At 46.7% G+C, this 12,022-nt stretch overlaps 1 protein-coding gene across 1 annotated transcript in view; it reads left to right on the top strand.

The window, feature by feature from the left end:
* The window catches only part of LOC133451339 (protein HIRA), a 42,690-nt gene that overhangs the window by 10,573 nt on the left and 20,095 nt on the right, over positions 1-12,022 (top strand). The window contains 10 exon segments of the mRNA XM_061730308.1: positions 7-38; positions 40-98; positions 191-285; positions 382-477; positions 3,055-3,215; positions 4,209-4,376; positions 6,564-6,677; positions 8,155-8,225; positions 8,372-8,477; positions 10,895-11,146. Coding sequence (XP_061586292.1) covers positions 7-38; positions 40-98; positions 191-285; positions 382-477; positions 3,055-3,215; positions 4,209-4,376; positions 6,564-6,677; positions 8,155-8,225; positions 8,372-8,477; positions 10,895-11,146 — 1,154 coding nt within the window.

Raw genomic sequence — 12,022 nt, 5'->3', positions numbered from 1 at the left:
CCACAGCCTGCGTGAACTGCGTCCGCTGGTCCAACAACGGGTCTGTATTTGGCGTCAGGAGGAGACGACAAGCTGGTGATGGTCTGGAAACGAGCAGCGTAAGAAACTCTTTCTTTCAAAGAAAAACTCTCTTCCTTCCTCCCTCCCTCGGCGGGGGTCCCAGGTCTAACGTAGTCTCTTCCTGTTCCAGACTAATCGGTCCCAGCACCGTGTTCGGCTCCAGCAACAAGCTAGCTAACGTGGAGCAGTGGAGGTGCGTGACCATCCTGAGGAACCACACGGGAGGTAAGAACCGTGTCAGGGGTCACGGGGGGTCAGGGGTCACAGGGGGGTCGGGGGTCACCGGCTACCCCGCTAACCGCTAACCCCCTCTCTCCCCAGATGTCATGGACGTAGCCTGGTCCCCCCACGACGTCTGGCTAGCTTCCTGCAGCGTGGACAACACCATCGTCGTCTGGAACGCACGCAAGTTCCCAGGTAGGAATCAAATTGAAATTCTTTGAAAAACTCATTTTTATATCCATCACTTCCAGGCGATTTATGTTCTTTAAGTTTTTTAATTTGATTAATTCGATTTCTTTCTATCTTTCTTTCATTAAAAGAAAACCATTTTCTTTCTTCCTTCCAGAGATGGTGATTGTGTCTGTCTGTTTGTTCAGAGATGGTGATGTGTCTGTCTGTTTCTTTGTTCCAGAGATGGTGATGTGTCTGTCTGTTTCTTCCTTCCAGAGATGGTGATGTGTCTGTCTGTTTCTTTGTTCCAGAGATGGTGACGTGTCTGTCTGTTTCTTTGTTCCAGAGATGGTGATGTGTCTGTCTGTTTCTTTGTTCCAGAGATGGTGACGTGTCTGTCTGTTTCTTTGTTCCAGAGATGGTGACGTGTCTGTCTGTTTCTTCCAGAGATGGTGACGTGTCTGTCTGTTTCTTCCTTCCAGAGATGGTGACGTGTCTGTCTGTTTGTTCCAGAGATGGTGACGTGTCTGTCTGTTTCCTCCAGAGATGGTCACGTGTCTGTCTGTTTCTTCCAGAGATGGTGATGTGTCTGTCTGTTTCCTCCAGAGATGGTGACGTGTCTGTCTGTTTCCCTCCAGAGATGGTCACGTGTCTGTCTGTTTCCTCCAGAGATGGTGATGTGTCTGTCTGTTTCCTCCAGAGATGGTGACGTGTCTGTCTGTTTCCTCCAGAGATGGTGACGTGTCTGTCTGTTTCTCCCAGAGATGGTGATGTGTCTGTCTGTTTCCTCCAGAGATGGTGACGTGTCTGTCTGTTTCCTCCAGAGATGGTGACGTGTCTGTCTGTTTCTTCCAGAGATGGTGATGTGTCTGTCTGTTTCTTCCAGAGATGGTGATGTGTCTGTCTGTTTCTTTCTTCCAGAGATGGTGACGTGTCTGTCTGTTTCTCCCAGAGATGGTGATGTGTCTGTCTGTTTCTTTGTTTCAGAGATGGTGACGTGTCTGTCTGTTTCTTCCAGAGATGGTGATGTGTCTGTCTGTTTCTTCCTTCCAGAGATGGTGACGTGTCTGTCTGTTTCTTCCAGAGATGGTGATGTGTATGTCTGTTTCTTTGTTCCAGAGATGGTGACGTGTCTGTCTGTTTCCTCCAGAGATGGTGACGTGTCTGTCTGTTTCTTCCAGAGATGGTGACGTGTCTGTCTGTTTCTTCCTTCCAGAGATGGTGACGTGTCTGTCTGTTTCTTCCTTCCAGAGATGGTGATGTGTCTGTCTGTTTCTTCCTTCCAGAGATGGTGACGTGTCTGTCTGTTTCTTACAGAGATGGTGACGTGTCTGTCTGTTTCTTACAGAGATGGTGACGTGTCTGTCTGTTTCTTACAGAGATGGTGACGTGTCTGTCTGTTTCTTCCAGAGATGGTGACGTGTCTGTTTCTTCCTTCCAGAGATGGTGACGTGTCTGTCTGTTTCCTCCAGAGATGGTGACGTGTCTGTCTGTTTCTTTGTTCCAGAGATGGTGATGTGTCTGTCTTGTTTCTTTGTTCCAGAGATGGTGATGTGTCTGTCTTGTTTCTTTGTTCCAGAGATGGTGACGTGTCTGTCTGTTTCTTTGTTCCAGAGATGGTGAGGTGTCTGTCTGTTTCTTCAGAGATGGTGATGTGTCTGTCTGTTTCTTCCAGAGATGGTGACGTGTCTGTCTGTTTCTTCAGAGATGGTGATGTGTCTGTCTTGTTTCTTTGTTCCAGAGATGGTGACGTGTCTGTCTGTTTCTTTGTTCCAGAGATGGTGAGGTGTCTGTCTGTTTCTTCCAGAGATGGTGATGTGTCTGTCTGTTTCTTCCAGAGATGGTGACGTGTCTGTCTGTTTCTTCCAGAGATGGTGACGTCTCTGTCTGTTTCTTTGTTCCAGAGATGGTGATGTGTCTGTCTGTTTCTTTGTTCCAGAGATGGTGATGTGTCTGTCTGTTTCTTCCAGAGATGGTGATGTGTCTGTCTGTTTCTTTGTTCCAGAGATGGTGACGTGTCTGTCTGTTTCTTCCAGAGATGGTGATGTGTCTGTCTGTTTCTTCCAGAGATGGTGATGTGTCTGTCTTTCTTCAGAGATGGTGATGTGTCTGTCTGTTTCCCTCCAGAGATGGTGACGTGTCTGTCTGTTTGTTCCAGAGATGGTGACGTGTCTGTCTGTTTCTTTGTTCCAGAGATGGTGACGTGTCTGTCTTCTCTCCCCAGAGATGGTGATGTGTCTGTCTGTTTCTTTGTTCCAGAGATGGTGACGTGTCTGTCTGTTTCTTCCAGAGATGGTGATGTGTCTGTCTGTTTCTTCCAGAGATGGTGATGTGTCTGTCTTTCTTCCAGAGATGGTGATGTGTCTGTCTGTTTCCTCCAGGAGATGGTGACGTGTCTGTCTGTTTCTTCCAGAGATGTGATGTGTCTGTCTGTTTCTTCCAGAGATGGTGACGTGTCTGTCTGTTTCTTCCAGAGGATGGTGACGTGTCTGTCTTTCTTCCAGAGATGGTGACGTGTCTGTCTGTTTGTTCCAGAGATGGTGACGTGTCTGTCTGTTTCTTTGTTCCAGAGATGGTGACGTGTCTGTCTTCTCTCCCCAGAGATGGTGACGTGTCTGCGCGGCCACACCGGGCTGGTGAAGGGCCTCACCTGGGACCCGGTGGGGAAATACATTGCGTCTCAGGCCGACGACCACAGCCTGAAGGTTTGGAGGACGGTGGACTGGAGGCTGGAGGCCGACGTGACCAAGCCCTTCACAGAGGTAGCTACGCTACGCTAACGTGACCAAGCCCTTCACAGAGGTAGCTACGCTACGCTAACGTGACCAAGCCCTTCACAGAGGTAGCTACGCTACGCTAACGTGACCAAGCCCTTCACTGAGGTAGCTACGCTACGCTAACGTGACCAAGCCCTTCACTGAGGTAGCCGCAAGGTCGCTAACACGACGTGACCAAGCCCTTTACTGAGGTAGCTACGCTAACATGACGTGACCAAGCCCTTCACTGAGGTAGCTGTAGCCGCTAGCTGGCTAACGGCTCTGTTTCATCTTCATAGACAAATGCGTATCATCAGCATAGCTCTTTCTTTCTTTCTTTCTTTCTTTCTTTCTTCTTTCTTTCTTTCTTTCTTTCTTTCTTTCTTTCTTTCTTTCTTTCTTTCTTTCTTTCTTTTCTTTCTTTCTTTCTTTCTTTCTTTCTTTCTTTCTTTCTTTCTTTCTTTCTTTCTTTCTTTCTTTCTTTCTTTCTTTCTTTCTTTCTTTCTTTCGAACTTTCTTTCTTTCTTTCTTTCGAACTTTCTTTCTTTCTTTCTTTCTTTCTTTCGAACTTTCTTTCTTTCTTTCGAACTTTCTTTCGAACTTTCTTTCGAACTTTCTTTCTTTCTTTCGAACTTTCTTTCTTTCTTTCTTTCTTTCTTTCTTTCGAACTTTCTTTCTTTCGAACTTTCTTTCTTTCTTTCTTTCTTTCGAACTTTCTTTCTTTCTTTCGAACTTTCTTTCTTTCGAACTTTCTTTCTTTCTTTCGAACTTTCTTTCTTTCAAAACTTTCTTTTTTCTTTCTTTCGAACTTTCTTTCTTTCGAACTTTCTTTCTTTTGAACTTTCGAAACTTTCTTTCAACTTTCTTCTGTTTTTGTCTCTAGTGCGGCGGGACGACCCACGTCCTCCGTCTGTCCTGGTTGTTAACGTGTGTTTGTCTCTAGTGCGGCGGACGACCCACGTCCTCCGTCTGTCCTGGTTGTTAACGTGTGTTCTCTAGTGCGGCGGGACGACCCACGTCCTCCGTCTGTCCTGGTCTCCTGACGGCCAGTATCTCGTCTCGGCTCACGCCATGAACAACTCTGGCCCCACGGCTCAGATCGTGGAGCGGGACGGCTGGAAAACCAACATGGACTTCGTGGGACATCGCAAGGCCGTCACCGTGGTGGTAAGAGGGGGGCCGGGGGGGGCCACGGGGACGAGGGGGGCCACGGGGCCGGGGGGGCCGGGGGGCCGTCACCGTGGTGGTAAGAGGGGGGCCGGGGGGGCGGGGGGGGGCGTCACCGTGGTGGTAAGAGGGGGAGGGGGGGGACTGGGGGGGGGCCGTCACCGTGGTGGTAAGAGGGGGAGGGGGGGGACTGGGGGGGGGGCCGTCACCGTGGTGGTAAGAGGACCGGGGGGCCGTCACCGTGGTGATAAGAGGGGGGCCGGGGGGCCACGGGGCCGGGGGGGGGGGCGTCACCGTGGTGGTAAGAGGGGGGCCGGGGGGCCACGGGGCCGGGGGGGGGGGCGTCACCGTGGTGGTAAGAGGGGGGCCGGGGGTCCACGGGGCCGGGGGGGGGGGGCGTCACCGTGGTGGTAAGAGGGGGGCCGGGGGTCCACGGGGCCGGGGGGGGGGCGTCACCGTGGTGGTAAGAGGGGGGCCGGGGGTCCACGGGGCCGGGGGGGGCGTCACCGTGGTGTTAAGAGGGGGGCCGGGGGGCCACGGGGCCGGGGGGGCGTCACCGTGGTGTTAAGAGGGGGGCCGGGGGGCCACGGGGCCGGGGGGGGGGCGTCACCGTGGTGGTAAGAGGGGGGCCGGGGGTCCACGGGGCCGGGGGGGCGTCACCGTGGTGGTAAGAGGGGGCCACGGGGCCGGGGGGGGCGTCACCGTGGTGGTAAGAGGGGGCCACGGGGCCGGGGGGGCCACGGGGCCGGGGGGGCCACGGGCCGGGGGGGCCACGGGGCCGGGGGGCTAGCAGAGGTCGAAATGTCGAGAAAAAAGTCGCAATATCAAGATTAATGTTGAAATACAATTTTGAGAGTAAAGTCGAAATTTCGTGAATAGAGTTGAAATACATTTAGACTTTTTTCTCGACATTTCGACTCTTTTTAGTTTTAAGTTAAAGTCTTGGTAAGATTTTGAGTTTTTTGAGTGTTCAAAATAAAATTCTGATTGTGCCGTATTGGAGCACATTAGCCACCAGCGCTACTTTATTTATCCATCAATGACTTCAGAGATAAAACTGAAAACTACCCAGTTATGGAGGATTTTTAGTTCCAAAATTAAATAAATTAATACATCATTAATTAATTAAAATGGGAATTAAATACATCATTCATTAATTAAATGTGTAAATTGATTAAAATTGGAATGAAATATGTAATTAATTAATTAAAATACAATTCATTTTAAGTACAAAAATATATTCAATTATTTCAGTATTTAATTAATTAATGACACATTAAATTAATGAATGATATATTTCATTCCCATTTTAATTAATTAATGATGTATTTATTTAATTTTGGCACTAAAAATCCTCCATACGCTTCGACAGTCGTCATAATTAACAGAAACCTCGACCTCCACAGGGCTAACGTTATGTTAGCAACCATGACCAGGACCATAACAAGCCCTTCACAGAGGTAGCTGTTCTTTCAAACTTTCTTTCGTTCTTTCGTTCTTTCAAACTTTCTTTCTTTCGAACTTTCTTTGTTTCTTTCTTTCAAACTTTCTTTCGAACTTTCTTTCTTTCAAACTTTCTTTCTTTCGAACTTTCTTTGTTTCTTTCTTTCAAACTTTCTTTCGAACTTTCTTTCTTTCAAACTTTCTTTCGAACTTTCTTTCTTTCAAACTTTCTTTCTTTCGAACTTTCTTTGTTTCTTTCTTTCAAACTTTCTTTCGAACTTTCTTTCTTTCAAACTTTCTTTCTTTCGAACTTTCTTTGTTTCTTTCTTTCAAACTTTCTTTCGAACTTTCTTTCTTTCAAACTTTCTTTCGAACTTTCTTTCTTTCAAACTTTCTTTCGAACTTTCTTTCGTTCGAACAGGGCCAACGTTATGTTAGCAAGGTACCGTAGCGTTAATCTAATTAATTAGCGCTACGGTAACTTAATTTCAGTTTGTCTGGGGTGACGGTCGTCTGCTCTCGGGGGAAACAGGGTGTTGGTGGAGAAGCTGCAGCGTTGAGGACGACGGCGGGTCCGGGGGGCGCTAGCAGAACCGCGGGGCGCTAGCAGAACCGCAGGGGCGCTAGCAGAACCGCGGGGCGCTAGCAGAACCGCGCTAGCAGAACCGCAGGGGCGCTAGCAGAACCGCGGGGCGCTAGCAGAACCGCGGGGCGCTAACCCTGGTCCGGTTTGTGTCTCTGCAGAAGTTCAACCCCAAGATCTTCAAGAAGAAGCAGAAGAACGGCAGCTCCACCAAACCCAGCTGTCCGTACTGCTGCTGCGCCGTGGGCAGCAAGGACCGGTCCCTCTCCGTCTGGGTCAGTATCACAACCAGGACCTGGTACCAGTACCAGGACCTGGTACCAGTACCAGGACCTGATACCAGTACCAGGACCGCTCCCTCTCCGTCTGGGTCAGTATCACAACCAGGACCTGGTACCAGTACCAGGACCTGGTACCAGTACCAGGACCTGATACCAGTACCAGGACCGCTCCCTCTCCGTCTGGGTCAGTATCACAACCAGGACCTGGTACCAGTACCAGGACCTGGTACCAGTACCAGGACCTGATACCAGTACCAGGACCGCTCCCTCTCCGTCTGGGTCAGTATCACAACCAGGACCTGGTACCAGTACCAGGACCTGGTACCAGTACCAGGACCTGATACCAGTACCAGGACCGCTCCCTCTCCGTCTGGGTCAGTATCACAACCAGGTCCTGGTACTGGTACCAGGTCCTGGTACCAGTACCAGGACCTGGTACCAGTACCAGGACCTGGTACCAGGACCTGGTACCAGTACCAGGACCGCTCCCTCTCCGTCTGGGTCAGTATCAGAGAACCGGGCCTGGTACAGTACCAGGACCTGGTGTTTGTTTGATTGATGGATGGATGGATGGATGGATGCACCGAAATTAAAATTTGTGGCTGAAACCGAAACCGAAAATAATAATAAACACTTGGCCGAATACCGAACAATACCGAACATGGTTCTTCAGCAGTTTTTCATTTATTTTGCCAATTTTTTCACCATTGCATAAATCAAATAAATTTGATTTAGGCTTTTAAAAGAAAAAAATCTTTTACAAAATTACAAGGTAGAAAATATTTGTTGAACATAAAAAACTGAACATTTTTTAATTTCCCAGCATTTCTTAAATATTCCAGCAGACATTAAACCAGCAAAGAACAATAACTTAAAATAAATAAATTAGCAAAATACATTTTTTGGCCATCTTTGAGCTTACGTTAGGCTTAACTGACTGAACATTGTAACATAGGCCTTAAAACAATAAAAATGTTTTTTATCATTTCAAATGATAAATCAAACTTGTAGCTGAAAGACTTTGCAGATGTTTCCCCTCTAGATATTTGAGCAGAACATCCATGTCAAACAGCCATTCTTGTATTATTCTTTGCCACTCTAAAATACTTCCACCCTGCTGACATGTTTGCACCACTTCACTCCACGCTCTTCCACGTTTGATTTCCTCATCTAAACCTGGAATAGATTGATTTATGTTGTTTTGGTTCCACCTGCTGGTGAATGTTGGTAAAATTCTTATGTGGTTACTTTTTGGTTGGCCAACGATTTATGTTTGTGGTTCAACAGTTACGGAGCGGCCAGTCTATTTCCTTATTTTACAACGCCGTTATTAATTGTTTGTTTTTTTTCCCACTTATTCCACCGAACACCGAAAGTGTTTTTTTGCCATTTTCGGCCGAACAATTTCAGTTACCGAACAATCGGTGCATCACTAATTGATTGATTGATTGATTGGTTGTCTGTCCTGCAGCTCACCTCCCTGAAGCGCCCCCTGGTGGTGATCCACGACCTCTTTGACAAATCCATCATGGACATCAGCTGGTGAGTCCAGATCCGGTCCTGGTTCTGGTTCCTGGTCCTGGTTCTGGTCCTGGTTCCTATTCCTGGTCCTGGTTCCTGGTTCTGGTCCTGGTTCCTGGTCCTGGTTCCGGGCCCCTGGTTCTGGTTCTGACCCGGTTCTCTTCCAGGACTCTGACGGGTCTGGGGATGCTGGTCTGCTCCATGGACGGAACCGTTGCCTACCTGGACTTCTCCCTGGACGAGCTGGGAGACCCGCTGAGTGAGGAGGAGAAGGTGAGTCCAGAACCAGGACCTGGTCCTGGTACCCGGTTCTGGTCCTGGTACCCGGTTCTGTTCCTCAATTATTTAATTCGGAATAATTAATTCTGAATTAAAAAACATCATGTAACCGTGGCCATTGATGGATTCTTGTATCACAATTTCCATGTTTGCAATCCCTTAACAGTTTATGAATAACAATGTTCATTAACCTTCACACAGCTCCTGGCTGGCTCGCCAATTTATGTAGCACAAATAACCAGGCTACCAGAATGACCTAGAAATACTACAATTGGACCTAGAAATACTACAATTGGACCTAGAAATACTACAATTGGACCTAGAAATACTACAACTGGACATAGAAATACTACAACTGGACCAAGAAATACTACAATTGGACCTAGAAATACTACAATAGGACCTAGAAATACTACAATTGGACCTAGAAATACTACAACTGGACCTAGAAATACTACAATTGGACCTAGAAATACTACAATTGGACCTAGAAATACTACAACTGGACCTAAAATACTACAATTGGACCTAGAAATACTACAATTGGACCTAGAAATACTACAACTGGACCTAAAATTCTACAACTGGACCTAAAATTCTACAACTGGACCTAGAAATACTACAACTGGACCTAGAAATACTACAATTAGACTTAGAAATACTACAACTGGACTTAGAAATACTACAACTGGACTTAGAAATACTACAACTGGGCCTAGAAATACTACAACTGGGCCTAGAAATACTACAACTGGACCTAGAAATACTACAACTGGACCTAGGAAATACTACAACTGGACCTAGAAAATACTACAACTGGACCTAGAAATACTACAACTGGACCTAGAAATACTACAACTGGACCTAGAAAATACTACAACTGGACCTAAAATACTACAACTGGACCTAGAAATACTACAACTGGACCTAGAAATACTACAACTGGACCTAAAATACTACAACTGGACCTAAAATACTACAACTGGACCTAAAATACTACAACTGGACCTGAAATACTACAACTGGACCTGAAATACTACAACTGGACCTAAAATACTACAACTGGACCTAAAATACTACAACTGGACCTAAAATACTACAACTGAACCTAAAATACTACAACTGGACCTAGAAATACTACAACTGGACCCAGAAATACTACAACTGGACCCAGAAATACTACAACTGGACATAGAAATACTACAATTGGACATAGAAATACTACAATTGGACTTAAAAATACTACAATTGGACCTGAAATACTACAATTGGACCTAGAAATACTACAATTGGACCTGAAATACAACAACTGGACCTAGAAATACAACAACTGGACCTAGAAATACTACAACTGGACCTGAAATACTACAATTGGACCTAGAAATACTACACCTGGACCTAAAATACTACAATTGGACCTAGAAATACTACAACTGGACCTAAAATACCCTTTACTGGACCTAGAAATACTACAACTGGACTTAGAAATACTACAACTGGACATAGAAATACTACAACTGGACCTAAAAAGTACTACAACGTAATTCTTGCCATTGTAAGAATGAGATGTACCTGGTGGACTCTACTGCCCTTACTTTTTAACAATTTGTGTTTTTTATTATTTTACCTCTTTTCTTATCATTTTATTTGGTTTTATTTGATGTTTGTTTTAATTGTGCCTAGCTAAGCCTAGCCTAGCTCATCCTAGCCTAGCCTAGCCTAGCTCACCCTTGCCTAGCTCAGTCTAGCTTAGCCTAGCCTAGCTCAGCCTAGCCTAGCTCAGCCTAGCTTAGCCTAGCCTAGCTCAGCCTAGCCTAGCTCACCTGTGCCTAGCCTAGCCTAACTCACCCTTGCCTAGCCTAGCCTAGCTCACCCTTGCCTAGCTCAGCCTAGCCCAGCCTAGCCTATCCTAGCTCAGCCCAGCTTAGCCTAGCCTAGCTCACCCGTGCCTAGCTCAGTCTAGCTTAGCCTAGCCTAGCTCAGCCTAGCCTAGCCCAGCCTAGCTCAGCCTAGCCTAGCTCAGCCTAGCCTAGCTCACCTGTGCCTAGCCTAGCCTAACTCACCCTTGCCTAGCCTAGCTCACCCTTGCCTAGCTCAGCCTAGCCCAGCCTAGCCTATCCTAGCTCAGCCCAGCTTAGCATAGCCTAGCTCACCCGTGCCTAGCCTAGCCTAGCCTAGCTCACCCTTGCCTTGCCTAGCCTAGCTCACCCTTGCCTAGCTCAGCCTAGCCTAGCTCAGCCTAGCCTAGATCAGCCCAGCCTAGCCTAGCTTAGCGTTGCCTAGCTCATCCTTGCCTAGCTCAGTCTAGCCCAGCCTAGCTTAGCCTAGCCTAGCTCAGCCTAGCTTAGCCTAGCCTAGCCTAGCCTAGCTCACCCTTGCCTAGCCTAGCTCACCTTGCCTCTCCCCTACAGAACAGCATCCACCAGAACATCTACGGGAAGAGTCTGGCCATCACCAACACGGAGGTGCAGCTGTCCACCACCGTCATCGAGAACCCCGAGATGCTCAAGTACCAGCAGGACCGGGGGAGCCTGGGGGGCCTGGGGGGCCGGGCCCAGAACCAGCCCTCCGGGGGGGCCCTGGGGCCCGGGGGGCCCGGGGGGGCCGAGGCCCCCAAGGTCAACAGCGTCATGAACGGGGAATCTCTGGAGGACATACGGAAGGTGAGCTGGGCTGGAAGTTTAATTCCTCTTTAATTCACAATAAAGATTAAAAAATTAAGTTAGTAAAAATTGCCATGTAAACACCTAATTCTGAATGAAAATGACCATTCTGAATTAAACTTAATTACGAAGTAAGTGGCTGGTTTATTCCAATTTTAAATCCCAATAGAAAAATTCCACGATCATGAATACACTCATTTAAAAAAATAAATAAATACATTTAGAAAATAAATCAATAAAAGAAAAAATTGGAAAAGAAAACGAAAACAAAAAGCCAAACAAAAAAATTAAAAGAATGAATAAATAAAATAAATTTAAGAAATTTAAATAAAATGAAAAAAAATAAATTGAATAAATTAAAAAATAAAATGTATACACTCATTCCTCTTTAAATAAATTCAGGTCTTTCTTTCTGCTCGTTCCCTCGCCCGTCTGTCTCCATGATCTTATATTCCGCTGGGCTGGTTTTCCAAACAAAGTTTCAAGATGCAGCAGCAGTAAACGCTGGTCAAGATAGAGACCATTTATTTAATCAATAGAAATCATTAAAAGAACAGATGGAAACAGGAAACATCAAAATGGTGAGCCTTTCAAAGTTGTAGCGGCTAAGTTTGTTTTTCTTCCAGTAGACGTAACTTCCTGTAGACGTAACTTCCTGTAGACGTAACTTCCGGTAGACGTAACTTCTGGTAGACGTAACTTCCGGTAGACGTAACTTCCGGTAGACGTAACTTCCGGTAGACGTAACTTCCGGTAGACGTAACTTCCGGTAGACGTAAAGTCCGGTAGTTTAACTTCCGGTCCCCCCCCTATCCAATCAGAACCTTCCCAACCCCCAGACCTGGAGAGGCATTGGAGAAAGAGCATCAAATGTGT

The sequence above is a fragment of the Cololabis saira genome, chromosome 9 (assembly GCF_033807715.1).
Source record: "Cololabis saira isolate AMF1-May2022 chromosome 9, fColSai1.1, whole genome shotgun sequence".
NCBI classification, from domain to species: Eukaryota; Metazoa; Chordata; class Actinopteri; order Beloniformes; family Belonidae; genus Cololabis; species Cololabis saira.
This window is presented reverse-complemented; position numbering and strand designations above follow the sequence as displayed.